The sequence below is a fragment of the Rattus norvegicus genome, chromosome 8 (assembly GCF_021556685.1).
Source record: "Rattus norvegicus strain SHRSP/BbbUtx chromosome 8, alternate assembly SHRSP_T2T, whole genome shotgun sequence".
Lineage (NCBI taxonomy): Eukaryota > Metazoa > Chordata > Mammalia > Rodentia > Muridae > Rattus > Rattus norvegicus.
Genome location: NC_141541.1, coordinates 119,890,732 through 119,909,584, shown reverse-complemented (window position 1 = coordinate 119,909,584; position 18,853 = coordinate 119,890,732). Strand labels below are relative to the sequence as shown.

At 44.2% G+C, this 18,853-nt stretch overlaps 1 protein-coding gene across 52 annotated transcripts in view; it reads left to right on the top strand.

The window, feature by feature from the left end:
* The window catches only part of Arpp21 (cAMP regulated phosphoprotein 21), a 164,359-nt gene that overhangs the window by 29,045 nt on the left and 116,461 nt on the right, over positions 1-18,853 (top strand). For 21 of the 52 annotated variants that reach the window (XR_015626837.1, XR_015626836.1, XR_015626833.1 and 18 more), the window contains exons 1-3: positions 16,223-16,302; positions 16,388-16,564; positions 18,365-18,525. Coding sequence is in view for 45 of the 52 variants with exons in the window: in XM_087562977.1 (XP_087419103.1) it covers positions 18,400-18,525 (126 nt within the window). In the remaining 7 variants the exon portion in view is untranslated. 52 annotated transcript variants of the gene reach the window in all.

The window sequence follows — 18,853 nt, the reverse complement described above, 5'->3', positions numbered from 1 at the left end:
ATTCCATAAAGTTGATTTCTGTGATATCCCATTTGGAGAGCAAGGATCACCTTAAACATCTGCCATTCCACTCTGTCTTTTCTTGGAGAAACAAGAGTTGAATCTGCTGGTTGACTATCCTCAAGTCCACAGGCTCATGCCCCAGTCAGAAGTGCTGTTGTCATGGACGAGGTGTTTGCTCAACCCAACCCAGGTCTATGGACTCAGTACCACTTGAAGAACCTCCTGGAGGTTGAATTCTAGTCCTGCCTGTGATGCCTACTCTCACCAAAGCCCTTAGCTCCAAACAGTGCATGTGACTTTATTCTAAGCATGCCGCCAAGGACTCTCCTAGAAACTTGGTTTTCTCTGAAATTCTTTCATCTGTGTCTTACAGAAGGAAGAGAGCTTAGAAATGGCCCAGCTTTTGGCTGAGCCCAGCCACATTAGCACTTATTCTTGGCTTAGTCTTTAGTGTACTTGGATTGTTCTGACTTTGATATTTATTCCAAGCACAAAATATAGTTTATGTTAATGTAAATGATTATTTAACAAGAATGAATATTCTTTTGACATTTCGTTAAACAACTTAGTTTGCATATAAGGTGTTTTCCATTAGCCTTCCCCCCCCCCTTTAACAATTATTTGAAGCATCGTGTTCTATTAACAAAATCTTTTCCCTGGCACATTTGGTCATATGCACTTACATTTTACTTTTAGCTTCATTACCATTCCTTTGTGCCATGCTAGATTTCTTTCCCTTGTTCTGTGGGCTCTGAGTGTTTGTCTGTGTGCACATTGGTGTGTATGAGCACAAATACAGAGATTACAAGTGTGCACCCCCATTTCCATGGCTTCCTGGCTTTGCAAGCCAATCCTTTTACCAAATAAGCCACCCCCTCAGCCCAGTCCTGATTTCCTTAGTATTTAGCTTTCTTTCTATGTAAAGTATCCAATTTCACAAACAAATCGAGTTGTATTTACCGATGTGGTTTTGGTAGTGATAAGGACCGTGAGTAACTATTGGTTTGGAAATAAGACAGCAAAGGCTTCATTCTAGTGTTAAACTTCATAACCCCATAGATAAATTTACCTGTTAATTCACTTAGTAACTTGTCAGGCCATTACTGAAGGTCAGGTTTCTATTACGTGTTTCGGGACAACAAAATTAGGGGTGGTCTTTGCTTTCTAGCTAGGTGTGGTGGTTTAGTCTGAAATTCTGGCGTTGTGGTGAGTTTGAGACCAGCCTGGCAGCATAGTGCATTGCAGAACAGCCTGAGCTTCAGTGTGTCTCAGAACCAATCTGTCAGCCAATCTATCAATCCCGTGGGCTAGCATAAGCCACTTGGAAATTCTCCCTGAACTAAGAGCAAACGCAATGACGACTGTTGGAAGTCAGATTCCAAATGTGGCTGTTCTCTGTGGAGAGGCAGGGGATGGGAGGGAGGCAGGAAGGGAGGGAGGGAGAGAGAGAGAGAGAGAGGGAGAGAGAGAGAGAGAGAGAGAGAGAGAGAGAGAGAGAGAGAGAGAGAGAGCTCTTTCTGAAATGGGCTCATATTACCTGTCGATAATAATTTCTAATAACATTTCAGAACAGCATTAGCACACAATTCACAAATGACTCACCTGGAGAGTTGACTACGCACATGCCCCTTGAGAGCATGGACACACTCTGGCTGAAAAACTAAAGCCACCTTAAACAGGCCTTAATGGGATGGGCTTCTGGCTTTCAGTACCAGCACCTGAACCTGAGCAATACTCCTTTCTTAAAGAAGCCAAAGTCAAGCAAAGGAAACTAGAAATTCCTCTCCGGAGGGGCTGGCCACGCCCCTCTCTGAAATGTCCTAATCTTTCTTCATCAGAATGTCTTTTTGCTTTTGTCCTTCTGAGTAAGACAGCGTCTTAAATATGAAGAGATATATTTCTTAGGAGTGAAAAGGAAACTAAGAATCCGAGACTCTGTGTTCAGGAAAAATTGAGCATGTCACTTGCTTATAAATATTGTCTGTCTGTCCTTTAGTCATATCCTAGGTGTGGGGGGTGTGGCTAAAAAACGGGGAGCTATATTCAAATGTCCAAAGGCTACACAGACGTAGATAAGGAACATAGTTCCAACAAGTTACTTAAATTCTTTTCTGGTGTTATTTCAAGACAAGGCCAGCCATGTAATTATCTTTCAAAATCTACCAGAGAAATGAAAGAAAAAAATCAGTTGTTTTAAGATGATGTTAGCAAAAAGGTAGAATAAAGTTACTCCTGGTTGCTATGTGCTGCTTAAAAAAAAAAAGTCTGAGAAGCTTTCGAGGTAGCTCAGGGATTAAAAGCAATTGCAGGGTTAGCATGAGGTTCCGAATTCAAACCTTCAGCACCCATTTGATAAGTAAACCCAACATGGCTGCCAACATGGCTGCCGGCCCATGTGCGGCCCGTGTGCCTGAGTTCCCACAGCTTTTGCAGAGGGAAGGAGGCACAGATGGGTGGTGGTGGTGGTGGTGGTGGTGGTGTGTGTGTGTGTGTGTGTGTGTGTGTGTGAGTGTGTGTGTGTGTGTGTGAGTGTGTGTGTGTGTGTGTTCAATAGTACATGGGCACACACACGCACACACACACACACGCACACACACACACACACACACTCTCACACACTTGCCTGTATGGAAATGTTGTATCCTAATACCTTATAAAAGGAAGCGTCCTGAATTTTGTAGCTAATTTACTATATGCCATCAGGACACAAAGTCAGAAGCAAAACACATGTATTTGTCTCGTCATGAAGAGAAAACAGGGTTATGGAGTGGGTTTTGCTAAGGAGGGGAATTTTAACAATTTGTTACAGCAGGCACTGTATACTCAAATAATATTATTTGTCCTCAGTCTTGCAAAGTAGCCTCGAGTTTGGCCCCTTGGGGACCCAGTGACCCCCTAGGGGCACATGTGCCTCCGGTGGCTTGTCCTTATTCCTCTGGTGCGGCTGAGGCTCTGATGCCCAGAGGAATCTCGGTGTGAGCTCACAACAGCAGAGATGCCCAAGTTCCACAGTGCGAAAAGTCAGAGCTCAGTGACCCATGACAGCAGACGCCATGATACACTCATCGCCAAGGACAGGTTTAGATTACGAGCAATTTCAAATACCTGAGGTCTGCCACATGTGCATATTTGCAGATAGCCAGGATCCAGATTTCTCACAAACTGTGTGCAGACCCAGATATTTTAAATTAGGATTCCAATAATGGCTTAGGAGGCCAAATGTAGTCATCTACGTGAAGAAGCTTAAAATCCTCCAGCACTTTTAGATTCAAATTGCTTCCCTTGTCGTCATGGAGAATCCTATTATATTCTTTGTTTCTCTCCCACGTCAATCTCTTCATTAGTAATAAGCGAATTATCTAAAGTGCTGGGCACATGCTCCTATAACCCATATTTAATATCTCTGTGGAGAGGGTATGCCTACGTCGCTTCTTATCTGTAACTGTGAACAGTGTCCTTTCTGCTAGGTGGTGGTGATAAGGCCCACCAGCTTTCCTTTTTGTCATCAATTTTAATCTTCATAAAAATGACATTTGGGGACTGGGGAGATGCTCTGTCAGTAAAGCGCTTACTGTGTGAGGCCTGTACCTAACTCCAGATGCCAGCATCCCTGTAAAATGCCACATGTGGTAGTGCATTCCCGTAATATCAGTGCCAGGAGGTCGAGACTGACAGACTCCTAGGGCTCCCTGACTAAACAGTCAGCCTAACTTGTGAGCTACAGGGAGACCCTGTCTCAAAAGGAGGAGGTACTGAGGGAGACACCCTACCCTATGTTCAGACTTTGCCTTTTTCAGTGAGGATACAGTAAGTCACCAAAAAAAGGCTCCACCTTGGAAACCCACAGAGTACATTGACTTCTCTGTTTTTATCTATGCTTAAAAATCACCAAGACTTTTTACAAATAAGCCCATGGTTCCAAAAGGAAGCTGCATATATCCTTCAAGATAGACTGACACCTCATTTCTGAGATGTGTCTCTCTGTGTAATCCAGCCCTGGAACTTTCCATTGCTGTAATCTGGCTATGAGCACTTTCAGACTTTAAAAGTGGTGCCATCTTATGTGCCTGTTCTGAGGTGAAACGTCAGATGCTCAATCCCTGCTAGCGAAGCTCAGAAGCCTTGCCTTGCTGTAGGGATTCTCTGCCATGCTTGATGGGTTTAAAGGCAAGGTTGCATATCAGAGCTACAACGGAATATGGCAACCACACATAGTTCTTTCTGAAATCTTTGTTTTCACAAGGCTTTATCGGCAGTTTACTTCTGTTGAGGTTTTTGAGCACACACATACACACACACACACACACACACACACAACTATTGAATTCATTCATGCCCCATGTGTGCAAGGATAATAGTCCCTTCCAAGCCTTTAGCGTGTGCATTGTAGAACTGTGATTGCATGCCCTCAAATATTCAACCTCATCAACAGAAAAATAACCCAGAATCCCTAAACACATATTAATACTTCCTTCGACATTCCTAGAACTATTCTGTCTTAACCTTGGCACCGAGATCTTCAATAAAAGGCCTAAACTTGAGACTCAGAAGGCCCAGGACTGGGTTCTGTTGCAACTGATTGATATCACTCACCTGCAACAGAACTAAAAATAATTCTGATAAAATAAAGAATGAAGTTTTTCATAAGGTAACCAAGCATGGAGAACAGCTAATCAGTCCTCCCCCACTTAAGAGAGGCTTGAAGGAGGCTCGCTCACTCATACAGACCAAAACTCACAATATATACATAGAAATCAGTTTAGCCAGGTTGTAGGCAGGAGTGCAAACAAAGGTTACTTTGAAATTCTAGTTTTGTCCTTTTATTAAGTCAGTTAACCAGTGTTTATTGCTCTATGTGCTGTTGGATGCTCTAACCCGTTCAGGTTGGTGTAGAGGTTGACATTGGTTATCATCCTCAATCACTTCTCCACCTTTTTAGCTTTGAGGCAGGGTCTTCTGCTAGACCCAGAACTAACAGATTTGGATAGGCTGCCTAGCCAGCAAGACCCCAAAATCTACATGTCTGCGACCTGTGCTCCTGACCCAGTGCTGGGGTTATAAACATGTTCCACCATGCCTGGCTTTTTTGTGGGTGCCAAGGTTCTGAACTGAGATCCTCGACTTCCCATGCTGGGCTCTGTGATTTCAGTAGAAGCGTACCTTATGTGGCAGTAAGGATTGGGGATTTGGAGGAGCAGTTTCTACTGTAAGAGGGATATTTCTTATAGGGAACTGAAAATAACATTTTTAAAAAAGTCCTAATTTCAAAGAAGCCACACACCACACAACATATAGCCATGTAGCCTCTTTCATTGCCCAAGGCCAGCCTGACCTTGTGCTTTCTGGAGTTGTCCTGACTCCTGCCAGTTCCTCATCCAGAGAAGAATGAGAGCAGCTTTCCCGTGCCTTTAGGAGCAGGTCACGCTAGCAGACATGAAAAGCTTCCAGAGCTTGTAGAATCTGTTGTTTCCTAAGGTCACTAACATCACCTTATTTAGTTTAAGATGTGGAGAATAGCCAAGAGCAAACTTCCATTTCCCCAGACTGCACCTTGTCAGGGTAGAGGCGCTGGGAGGAAATGGCGCCCATATTTTCAGATACAACCACATCAGGTTTGAATGCCAACAACTCTTAAGGCAAGAACGTGTGCTTAAACAGAATTACGTAAAGTCAGGCTTGGAGAACGGAGGGAATGAAGACATCACACTTCAGCTTTGAGCCATGTAATTACGGATCTGATACTGAGCGACGAGAAGCAAACCAACCACTACTAGAAAATGACAAACCGAACGACCCCCGAATGAGTCCTTCTAAACAGGGTGTCGAGGGTTCTGTGATTCTGTTATCATCTCCAAGAGCGGCTGCAGTGTCCAGGGACTAAAACACAGTGCTGCACCTGAAGAAGGAAATTACCTTTGTTTTTTTTGTCAGACCTTGGGCACATGGCGGTAATCCTAATTTTTCTCCTCTAAGGTGCTGCAGATTTCTTGAAAATATTTTCTGTACGGGGCTATATCTACTTATCCTCTCAGCCAAGTGTATCAGCTGTGGTCCTGCTCAGTGTGAAGCAACAATTGGAGAAGAAGCTGCCCAGAGGCCCTCCTGTCCAGGAAGCTTAGAGTCCAGTGCCCTTATTTGTTACTGAAACATTTTTATTAGAATATTTATAATTCAAGCACAAGACAAACACAAGCAAACACCTTATGGAAAAGGGACTTAGAGACACTCTTTTGCATATCTGCATTCACAAAAATGTGCCTGCGTCCCACCAGGATGTTGCCATGACAGTTGCTATCTGAAGGCACAGGACCCTCCTGCCCGGCTGTCCTCTAGGGCAGGCAGAAAAATAATACACAGCATCTCCTAACCTTTTTTGCCAGAACTCAGGATCTTGAACGGGACCTTTTTTATTTCTTTAGTATATCCGTGGACTTTCTGAGCTGGCGCCATCATGACTCTCCTGCAGCCTGAGTCGGCCTCTAGAGGTTTAACTATGTTGGGAGGAAAATTTCCAACACAACGGTGCTGTCCATTAAAGCAAAGTTAAATAAGCAAACCCGTCAATGTCATCCATGAATTTTCAATTTCAAGTTGCACCTTCTTACCGAATGTCGTATAGAATGAGAAGTGGTGACTATGGAATATGCTTTCCTATGATTTACGAATACTTGTTGTTTCAAGAAAACATGTTGATCCCAGTACAGTGGCTTATACATTTTGATTACCATGGATATACTGTTATCAAGGTGGACTTTTTGGCAATATTGTTGTGTGTGGTGTAGAGAAAAGGGGGAATCACACAGAGAGAAGAAAGGGTTATTATCTCCCATGCTTCTATTTGCCTCAGACCTGCGTGTTGCTTTCATATTTGTTCAGTGGCCCCTTTAAGTGTGCACCATCTCATCCTTCTTCTGGCTTCCTATTCCAGGGCCACTGAGTGCCCCACATAGTGGGTTCCTAAAAAATGCATTTCAATTCTCTTATAATGCAATGTCCAACACTACAGAGTTCGACAGGCCATGCATCCACAGATCCAGCATGCCATGATTTTGCCCCTGAGTACCTTCTAGTGATTATTGGTTAAACTCATTAAGTTGCTTCTCAGATGTCTGAGAGTGACCGTGTAGGAAGCCCAAACACGGTCCAAGCTGCCTGTCCATCACTGTTGGTGCTGCTGGAAACTTGGAGCCTTGCTTTATTTACTGAGTGAACAAACACTTATTCGTGCCAGGCACTGTCCCTGGGAATAGAGTTTGTGTAGAGGTACAAATCTGTGACTGTTATCTTACACAACAGTGGGATAAGAGTGATTTGATACCTTGGTTCAGATTCTGAAATTTTGCTACTGAGTGATCGTGTTGGGGCCCCAGAGGGATCCACAGGGTAATGGGTCATCAAGTCACTTGGATTAACACTGAGGAGGTAAGGCAAGCAACCCCGGTTATTTTCTGCACGGAGGCTGACAAAAATAGATGGGGTTGATGTGAGGATAAATTAAGCAACTGTGAGACTCGGTCTCAATCGATCACGTTGTAAACACTTAATCAGAGGTAGTTGTCCTGATGGTGTAGATACTGAATTGTTTGCAAACAATTTTCTGTCTGCCTGGGAAGATGGCTCTGTGGTTGAAATGTTTGCCCTACAAGCATGAGATCAAGAGTTCCAATTCTGAGAACCCATGTTAACACCAGGAGGATATTCTCCAAGTCTAGTCCTCAGGAGGCAGAGATAGAACAAGCTGCCTAATCGAGCTAGTCTGGCTAGCCACATGGGCGAGCTCACTTTGAATGAGTGACACTGCCTGAATGAATGAAATGGAGCAGACACAAGGAAGATGTCCACATAGGTCCTGCACACATACATACACACATGCATGCATACACATGTGCATACATGCTGTATACATACGAGAAATAAAACATTTTTTACTTCAAGATGCTAACACAAAACTTAGTCCAGAGCAGCCGATGTGACTGGGAAGTTCCTTTGTGTGTATAGAAGTTTCAGGTGCTCTCTGTGGAATGGCAGCTCTGTTGTCTCTGCTCTTTCCTTTCCTGCTCTAGAATGGTGCCCATCTCTACCATGAGAATTTCTACAACCAGGGAGAGAGAGAGAGAGAGAGAGAGAGAAACAGAGAGAGAGAGAGAGAGAGAGAGAGAGAGACAGAGACAGAGACAGAGACAGAGAGACAGAGAAATAGAGAAACAGAGACAGAGAGAAGCAGAGAGAGACAGAGAGAGATATAGGGAGACAGAGAGACAGAGACAGAGGGAGACAGAGAGACAGAGAGAGAAAAATCCTTTAGAAATTGGTTCTCAACCAATAGGTGGGTCACAACCTCTTTGGTGTTCACATAGCAGATACCCTGCATATCAGATATCTACATTAAGATTCATAGCTAGCAAAGAGACTGATGAAGTAGCACTGCAATAATATTATGGTTGGGGAGGGGTGTGGTCACTACAACATGAAGAACTGTATTAAAAGGTCACAGCACAAGGGAAGTTGACAACCACTGCTTTATCTATCCCCCATGGCTTCTGTTCACTTAAGGAACAGAATGCCCTTGCATTTCCAAGCTCCTGGGGAAACCTCATTACTTTTGCCTTGGGGCTGGGGAGTACACTGTGCAGCAAAGCAGCCTTTACTGGTACTAATTCTGCAAACGGGATGTTGATGCCAGAACTACTGATCTGAGAGATGGAATGCTAAGTATTGCCGTAGCCAAAGCAAGACTTCGTGCTAATGGAGTGCTATGTCTTCTGATCAGGACTAGGGTCACTTCAAAACCCCAGCAAATAACAATGCGCTGTGGTTTTCTTGACTTTGCTCGTGTTGTAGAAGTCTCTCTTCCTTTCTTCTTTTTAAAGCTGCAAATGCTAAGCTCCCACTCTGGCATCCAGAGCTACATCACATGGACCAGACTTCATTGTTCTGAAGTGACAGGTGCTTTTTGTACTTCTTGTGGGAATAGAGGAGAAAAGAGTTCATGTCAAATATGCTGATGATTGTTAAAATTAATATTTCTTCTCCTTTTAAAATCTTTCCTCTTTGTGATGATGAATTTCATATTTTGAACTCTTTAAGCCAGGAAGAAAGGCATAGGTTTTTATAATAAAGCTTTGCTCCAAGACAAAGTATCTCCAATATAAGTAATAGAAAAAAGTTTTTGTCTTAGTCTCTATCTAAAGGGAATTGTTTTAAATAATGTCTGTACCTGAAGTTAGATCTATGAACTGAGCAGGGCTGTCACCTCCGGTCACTATCATTCCTTTCCATTCTAAGACGATTGAGGTTAGTTTAGGACAGTGGTTCTCAACCAGGGGTCACATCCCCTTTGGCAACTCTCTATCACCAAGAATATTTACATGATGATTCATGGCAGTAGCAAAATTACAGTCATGAAGTAGAAACAAAAATAATTTCATGGTCGGAGGTCACTACAACATGAGGAACTGTATTAAAGGGTCAAAGTGTTGATTGAAGCCAATCAGTGTAGACCACAACAATACCATGACACTATTACAGATAACTCAAGATATAAGTAAGCTCCAACCTGAAGACATAACTGTTTTAAATATATATATATTCGAAAAGGTTATCTGATAGCATTAGACTTACTTTTAGGAAATTTGTTTTATGTTTACACAAAAGAGTAGGGTGCCACAGAAGCCTGAGGTCCTAGCATTTTGCTTTAATGTTAGATTGGTACTCATTTCTAGATGCTGCAGGTGACCTGCCAATATGGATTCTGATTAATATTTAATTTTAAACCGTGAGCATACCTTCCTGAAAACCCTAAGCCTATTTTATCTGGATATCAGGTAGACAGACGATTTCCTGCATGTTGGGGCTCAAGAAATGGCTTATTGTGTAAGAGAGTTCGTTATATAAACATGATGACCTGAGTGAGTTCAAAGTCCCAGCACCCACTTGAAAAGCTCTATGTGGTCCAGGTTTACCCCTGTGATCCCAGTGGTGTTGGAGGCATAGAGAGGAATATTGCCGGGACTTACTAGGTGCTAGCCTAACTCCAAGTTCAGTGGGAGACCCTGTCTCAAAAGAACAAGAGTGGAGAGAGATAGAATGGGATTCCAGCCATTCTATTCTGACTCCCACACATACATAGGCAGGTGCATCGACTTATTATACGTGGGCATACATGGAATGCATATACCATATGCACACACCACAGACATGCACAGAAAGAGAAAGGCAGAAAGACAGAGAGAGACAGAAGAGGAGGATGTTGTGAGCTCTGGACTTGGAAGAGAAGAAGTAGACAGATGGTTTACATATAGATATTAGGGTATTTTGATGCCTGGGGCATATGACTTCCAGGGCTGTCAGAGAAAGACAGAGCAGAATCTTTGACCAAACCATGCTTGTGAGCTTGGGAACAAAGTAATGGAAGAGACTGCTGTTATCAGGAGCTGAACTGCAGTGTCCCTGTGATGCTGAGTAGCTCACTTACTGGGCAGAGCATAGTGACCCAGTGAACACACCTGATCATCATGTCCCGGGAGTGACTTGTTTTTATTGGGTAAATACTGCTTACATTGCTATGGCAGCAGCAGTATACGAATGAGGGTGATTGACAGGATCTCTGACATCCCAGGAGAAATGATTGACATTGGCTCGGCTCTGTTACAGTATGGTGGAGGGTCCTGTCTAAGCCTCTGGATTTGATGTCGGTTAGATGTGCTTTGCAGCGGCTTTGTTACTCTCTGAATTATGTAATCTTTTAAAGTTTACACTTGCTTGGAAGTCAATGGACCAAAGGCGTCTATGGATACGCCTACACTCTTCATTGAACGATGCTAGAAACACGGGGTGATGGGGGTGAGATGGCTCAGCTTGCAAAAGTGCTTGCTGCCACATCTGATGGCCTCAGTTTGATTTCCCAGAACCAGCGTGGTTGAAGGGGAGTGTTGATTCTCTAAGGCTGTCCTCTGAGGTCAACACAGATGCTGCTGTCTCTACTTTAACACATACACAAAAATGAAGGAAGGGACAAACAAATCAGAGTAGCCGGCATGGAATTGGAGGCCATATTTGAATACATTTTTGAATTAGACAATGGTCTGTCAGTCAAACTGAACCTAAGGCTCAATGCTGTCAGAGTCTAGCTCCTTTCCATAAATTGGGTCTATTAACCCCCTTTAACTGATATTAAAACAAAAAATATATAAAGCACTGTGTCAGAGATGTCAGAGATCGGCCAATCAGTTGTTTTGCCTCCCCTGGCTCTAATTGCTATTCCTGACAGTCAAATGTTTGCCCTGTTTAGGGGAGAAGGGGATTACAGAGCTGTCTTTTTCCAGAAGTGGTGCAGGTTCCCCAGGGTGGGCAAGAGTACACTCTAATTTGCCCTCTATTGTTGTGAAAAAGGACTAGGCAAAACCAAACTGGGGGTGGGGGGTACTTCAGCCTACAGGTTAGAGTATGTCTCACTCGGGTCACTACTGCTACAACAAAACACCATGACCAAGAAGCAAATTTGGGGGTGGGGGTGGGGGTTAGTCATCTTACAAATCCACATTGCTATTCAGCACCAAAGAAAGTCAGGACAGGAGCTCAGCAGGGCAGGATCCTGGAGGCAGCTGAGGCAGAGGCCATGGAGGGATGCTGCTTCCTGGCTTGCTTTACTTGTCTCCTTAATAGAACCCAGGGCTACCAAGCTCAGCGGTGGCACCACCCACCCACCATGGGCTGGGCTCTCCCCCCATTGATCACGAATGAGAAAATGCCCCACCGCTGGATCTCATGGAGTCATTTCCTCAACAGAGGCTCCTTCCTCTCTGATGGCTGTAGCTTGCATCAAGTTGACCCAGGAAACCAGCCAGTACGGAGTCTATCATTGGTAAAAGTTAGGGCAGATGCTCAAGGCATCTGGAGCGAGGAGCAGAAGCAGAGCCATGGAGGTTCTTTGCTTGTGGACTTTTCTCTGTGTGAAAACGGGCTTGTTCCATCCGCTTTCTTATGCAATTCAGGACCACCTGCCTGGGGTGGCATTGCCTAGAGGGGCTGGGTCAATTATTAATCAAGAAAATGTCCCCACAGACTTGCCTAGATGAAGACCATTTCACAGTTGACATCCCCCTTTCCCAGCTGACTCTAGCTTGTGTCAAGTTAAAGACGACAACAGCAACAACCGCAAACTGACCAGCACAGCACACACAACCCACTCCCATACACTGATGCTGGCAGATTCTGTGACTCTCACACATCCCTAATCGATTTCTCTCATCAGCATCCACGTTGCGTTGAGAAATTGCAAAGCCTTAGCACCATGCGATGGTGAAGGCAATGGGGCTGGTGTAATTTACCAGTCAAGCCCCAGTCGGAGCAGGTTACATCACAGAACTGTTTTGTGCACATTTGTCATGGAGACACCTGAGGAAACTTTGAAAGGCAACATGCCTGATTTCTCTCTTGTGCTCGCAGATTCTGCCTTTGATCTTTTGGGATGTATAGCAACTTGCTTATTGTTTACCCGCAGCATATTCAGAGAGGAACAAAACAAAACTTCCAAGCGAAGATGAATTGTTTGGCCTGAATGTCATGTCTCATAGATTACCTTTGGATATAGCAAAAGCTTGGGAAAAACCTGTCTTCTGTGAAAGGTAAATTCTCAATACTTGACTTGTCTCCCCTGGATCTCCCCTGCTTTTTAAACATTCATTTGCCCAAGAGGCTACAGTTTAGCCCCCAGTGCTTCACCATCCACTTCTTTACCTGTTAGGTGCACATAGCCACCCATGGGCATAGACCTATACACATAATGTGTGAAAAGAAAAAAAAAGCCTTAATTAAAAACTAGGTTTGTGTAAAAAATAAAAAAATTCTTGCAGAAAGGATATTTGTAGAATATTTCAGTTTCCTAGAATTTGGGGATGTTTATTTTCTTAGATGTAGAGGGGCCTCCTAAGTTTACTTTCCAATATGTTTTACTGTCAGTTTTTCTCATGTGTATGCAAACAATTATCTTAAAATATTTGTGTGTCTTGCCTTAACCCCCCCCAAAAAAAACATTATCTAAAGGGTCAAGTTGCTGGTCTAGTGACTCTTACACATGTATTAAAACTTACATCTTTCTTTGGGAAGCTAAATTTATAGAACAACCTTTTGTTCAACCTTAAGAAGATTCCAGAAGTCGCTGATGTATACAGAGGTTGTGCCATTGTTACCCTCGGTTTTCTCAAGGGCTTTTATTCCAAAATTTAGCCTTTTTTAAACTTAATCTGAGATGCTAAAAATCCTTTAGGAATTTCAGCCAATTGAGTCTCTGGCCACTGTATCGTATTTTAGCATGTCCATGTTTCTACCTTATGCAGCAATCTGACAGATCACTACTGTCTCTTCAAAACGCCAAGTCATTTTCATTTGCGGGGACCTTCTGCCCAAGGGAATCTATGGGAGAAACCATTCAGTTGTCCCAACGAGTGTCATTTGACTGTGTCGTCTCTCCATAAAACATTTGCACCAATGTAGCGTCAGTGTGCTCACCTCTCACATATTTAGGAGAAATGACTGAAATGTGAGCATCTCCACTTGCAGACAGAACCCAATTTTAGTCTCCCATTTAGTCGGACCCCGAAAAAAAAGAGCCTACTGGAGTCTGAAGCAGAGGCTACGTGGCACCCCAGTGGTTAGGGTCTGTAGCACATAGATACGCACAATAGGACTCGTGCAAGTTCTTGGTGGGAACCAAGGGCAGAGTGCACATATGCTTTGAGTGATGGTACTCTCTTCTTTTCCACCTCTTTATCTCCTCACCAACCTAATGCCTATCATGTTTATTCTAAATCGAGGTAGAGACATAGAAGGCCGCATTAAGATCATGTGAAATGATCTTAACTTGATGTTTTCGCTAGGAAATCACTGAGAGAGTGGTATCAGTTTTCTGCAGATTCATTAGCCTGATAGGTTCTCCTAAGGCATCCTTCCAAACTCATGACCGAAGTAATATTTCTGGGGCCCTGAGATGGCTAGGCTGATAAAGGTGCCCATGGCAACCCTGACAACCTGAGTTCAATCCCCGGATCACACACAGTGGAAGGGAAGAACACCAAGTTGCCCTCTGATTGCCGCTCGGGCGCTGCGGCGCACGCATATCCACATATGGACACGCGCATAAAAGTTATTGAATGTAAAATAGCAATAGTGACAGAACCCCAGCAACTTGTCTTTTGTGGGTTACATAGGCTACATATATTATATAATAAAAGTTTCCTCCCTTTCTGTCCTCTTATTACATAAATTAAAATTCAATGGCCAAATTTATTAACACAGTTTTGCCAAGAAAAATATACTCATTAAATATAATTTGGTTCTTGATAAAAAAAATAAAATAAAATGAGAGAACTTGGACCCGATCTGCATGAAATGGCAGTGCAGGAGTGGGGTTGGTTTGGCGAGCAGAGAGCTAGAGTAGGGCTGGTTCCTGGCATTGCTTCCTCAGCAAAGAGAACAATTTTAATCAGTTACAAAAATATTTGCGATCCATATGCTCCTCTCTGCTCACTCCCATATGCCCACACTCTCTTTTATCTTGGGAAAGATGATGACTTCATGATTCAGCCGTGTAAGAATAATACCTCGCTGACTTTAGAGTTCAGTTCTATTTCAAAACATGTTCTGGTAATTACGCACACACACAGATCCAGGCTGTTAGCACTTGGGTAGTTACGTGAATATGAGTTTGTTCTGTCTCCGGGAAAAAAAATTACATATATATCCTCCTACTGAAGCCAGGCTACGTATCTGAGGCTTCGATTTGAAACTCCATTGTCATTTGCCTTCTGGATTAAATGGCCCCTGTGCATGTGTGAGGGCAAGAATATGAGACAAAGGCTTGTAATAATCACAATAGCTTCATTCACCTTGGGAAAAAGAAACTGGCACAAAAGGCCACTTGGTGACTTTATCTAACCGGAGAGCTTATTCTAGATGTGCAGGCTACATTGATCCTTTCTCGATTTATTTTTGTTTTATTTAATTAAAATTGGACATCTACCCTGGCAGCCATGGTACAAGGAGCCAGGACAGAAAATAAAAATGACTGTCAATCCACGATCCGTTTTGTCTGAGGTGTGTGCTTGCCTACCCCCATAGCTGTGCGGGGGTTTCTAACAAAAGGTGTACGTTTCAAAACCGGGCTGTCCGTCAGCGTAAAAGATGAATAGATCAGAAATTATTGACGGGATTCATGGTTGTATCTTCAACAGTTGTTTTCTGCCACACAACAAATGGCTTTGTAACCTAATGTGCTCTTAACAGAGCCACTGCCAAAACTGAGAGGAATCAGCCATGCCCGCCCAGGCTAGTGGAGAGGGGATGGCAAGAAAGAGAAAGGGTTTGCAACCTTTGCAGCAGTAGCTGCATGTAGCTATTGTTTTCCCTGGCAATGGGTCCCGAGAGGTGTGTCTGCCGCTGTCAGTGACTGTGCCCCCCACCCCCGGGGGGCTGAGAGTTTGGGTTTTTGCTGTTGGCAAATGCTATCAGGATCCCGACTGTGTTTGCATCCAAGCTGTCTGCGCGGCTCCCCTTGTAGGAGTTTGGAGAAAGGAAAGTGTACATTAGAGCGTGGATGGTTTGCAAGGGGTTTGGAGTGTGCCAATCTGTTGCTTGCTGCTGCGACCGTGGTAACTCTTAGCTGTCACACGGGATGCTCAGCTGGCAGAGATGTCCCGGCAGGGAAGGAAGGAGAGGTGTGGAGAGATGGTTCCCTGTGAAGCAGGGATATTAGGGGACACTTTGCAAACTGTCTGAGAAGTGAAAGCTGCTCTTTTAGCTGTGCCAGGGTGAAAGTTTCTCTCTCTCTCTTTCAAACTTTACAGACAGGGCCTCGTTAAATCCGAACCCGTGCATGCACTGCATGAAGGCATCTCTCTCAGAAGGCTCCTGGGTGTAGACTTAAAGCACATCTCATCCATCTATAATTTGGACAAAGGCTCTGATTTAGAAATAAAAGAGGCAAACCTTTGGCACACAGGCGACTTCTAGTCTTACTGAAGCAAACACACAAACTTTGTGTGTGTGTGTGTGTGTGTGTGTGTGTGTGTGTGTGTGTGTGTGTGTGTTTAATACAAAGTGCGAGAGATTTCACTAAAAAAGGTTAAAATTGAAGTGAGTAATCTTCGGTGCATAATTCAGTTGTTAATTTTAGCTCCTTGCGTGGGTGCTGCTCTGACTTGAACAGCCGGCTGTAGCCTTCATTGGAGAAGAAGCCGGCAGCTTGGGACAGGTGGAGCCGGAGCGAGCTGGGAGGAGATTTGCTGGGAGCTGGTCATTAGTGTTAGAAACCCAGTCTTACTTACTGTGTGCTTCTCCGGAAGGCCGCGACTGTTGCCACAATGATTTCCTGTTCTTCCTTTTTCAGGTTGTCGACCATGTGTCAAGCTGTGTAGGGAAACTGCCTGGAGATGGACATTCTGGACTGCTAATGGGGACATGGGACGGCAGTTACCTCTGATCACTTGCGTGGATTCTCCTGGAGCAGAAAGACAGAAGCCGCCAGTCACTCGTCCGGATCTAGCACTGGGATTCTGTGCTGAAGGTAACACTTTCGGGGGGGAGGGGGGGTGTATCTCATGTTAACAGGCATTCTCCTTTCATGACCATACCTGTCTGCAGAGACCAACCCTCAGAGTCAGGACCTGTCTGTCTGGGGTATTAGAGCTCACTTTGCTCACTCTAATGATTGGTTGGTTTTTGTTGTTTGTTCATTTGTTTGTTTTGTTTTGTTTTAACTGAAGCACTCTGAAAACTGAGTTAGGGCAACAGAAGTTCTTTGTCTCCTCACCCTACCCTCTGCTGAGAGAAAGTAAGCTGGGGGAATAAAACTTTTGTTTTGTTAAGGACACACGCTGGCTGTAGCCAGAGGGAGATGACATTTGCCCAAAGGCAGCAGATCTTAAACCCTCCCCAAACTTAAAAGCAGCAAATCCACCAACTCAAACCTCTGCCTCCCACAGGAAAACTTTTCCTTCTCCAATCCCACAATCCTCTGCCAAATAGGTCGGTGTACTTGTGAGATTTCGTTACAGGCTATCTGTCCTGTCACGGTGGGTTTTAGCAAATCCGAAATCGAGTTGGCCATGGTGTAGATTTGTTCCCTGCTTGACTACTTCCAGCCAAGAATGAAATTACTAAACTAGTAAGTGGTAATGGCACTGTGCTCACAGAGACACGGGACTACTACTCTGTCCAATGACCAGGATGGGACAGCGAATGGTGGGGAAGCTTGTGAAAGAAAGGACCGTCTAAGCTGCAGCTGCTCCAGTGTGTTCTCTCTCTCTCTCTCTCTCTCTCTCTCTCTCTCTCTCTCTCTCTCTCTCCCTCATTTTCTGCCCCTCAGTTTTTTCTTTCTTTCCTTCCTTCCTCCATCTTCCCTCCCTTCATTTTCTCATACACGAACAGGAAATAAATAAATAAATAAATAAATAAATAAATAAATAAATAAATAAATAGATGAGCGAGAAAGGTTCCATCAAAGTGGAAGAAGTGTGGGAGAATTTAAAGGAGGTTAAAAGGGGTGGGGGTGGGGGTGGGGGGGCTTGGAACAATAACGGAATTGAAGTCAAAAAAGCCACTTCCTGTCTGTAGAGTGGTGTGCGAGTACGGAGTGGCAGGGGGCAGCAGCATCTATGCTTAACTCTGCCTGGCAAGCTGCCTCTCCAGAGCTCTGGTGCACCTCTGGTACCTGGCCGGAAGCTGTGGAGGGGCTGCTGCTGCTGCTGCTGCTTTTGTTAGCCATTAGTTGGAAGCCTGGATGTGCTGACCCTGAAAGGCTCACAGCCAAACATAGATCCTGTGTTTAGACCAAATCATAACCTTCCCGTCTGAGTTTCGTCCCCGTATTTGTCTTCCTTGTCACTGGGGAGGTGTTTCCATGGTTGCAACTTAAAAATAATCTTCTGAATTATATCTGAGGCGTCGCCTGCCGTCGGCAGGACCTCTCGACTCGGAAGTTGGGGGTCACCTGTTGAAGCACTGGGGAACTGTCACTATTTTCTTCTCTCACTTTGTAGCAGGATGTGGGTCCTACCATGGGTGGGTGCTGTGAGTCTCAGCTAAGATGAGTTGAGTCATTTTTGGCAGAAGGTGTACGCACATGTGCTGAGGTGTGCGTGGATGGGCTAAGGCTGAGGTGACGCACCTGCCTCCTGTGTGTGCATTTGCTGCTCGATATTGTCTTGCTCTGTCCTCTGGAGTGTGTCAAGTTATTGGTAGGAATACCGGGCTGCGCCTCTGGATGTGAATTCACGGTGGGGGGGAGGGGGGATGAGAAGAGCTCAAGAATAATTGGAGAACCTTCCCTGCACTGATATTGTTTTCTGATACTGTAACATTTTAGGGTCTAAAAACTCGTTTTGATTTGGATCTGGGAGAATGTCTGAGCAAGGAGAACTAACCCCGACCATACTGGAAGAAGGGCGGACAGAGCCAGAATCTGCCCCAGAAAATGGCATCCTCAAGTCAGAAAGTCTGGATGAGGAGGAGAAGCTGGAACTGCAGGTGAGTGAGCTACGAGGATCTGTCCTTAGCCTTCTGATTCTTGGGTGTATCAGAGGCTGAGTTAGGAATTTGGTCCTTAATGGAATAGGAGATCGATGAAGGAATCATCCCCCAATTGTTTAGGTTTTTTTTTCTTTTCTCTTCTTTTTTCTTTTTTCTTTTTTAATGGTGCCATAAAAATACCTTCCGAAATGAATGATAAAAATCATCCAAGGTGCATATTTAATTACTGTATTTGTATACAGGAGCCCAGTACCCCTTGCTAGACCACTGCAAGCTATGTGTGTAAGGCTTTTCCAGATGTAGCTTTTGGGTCTTGAAGTCTTGA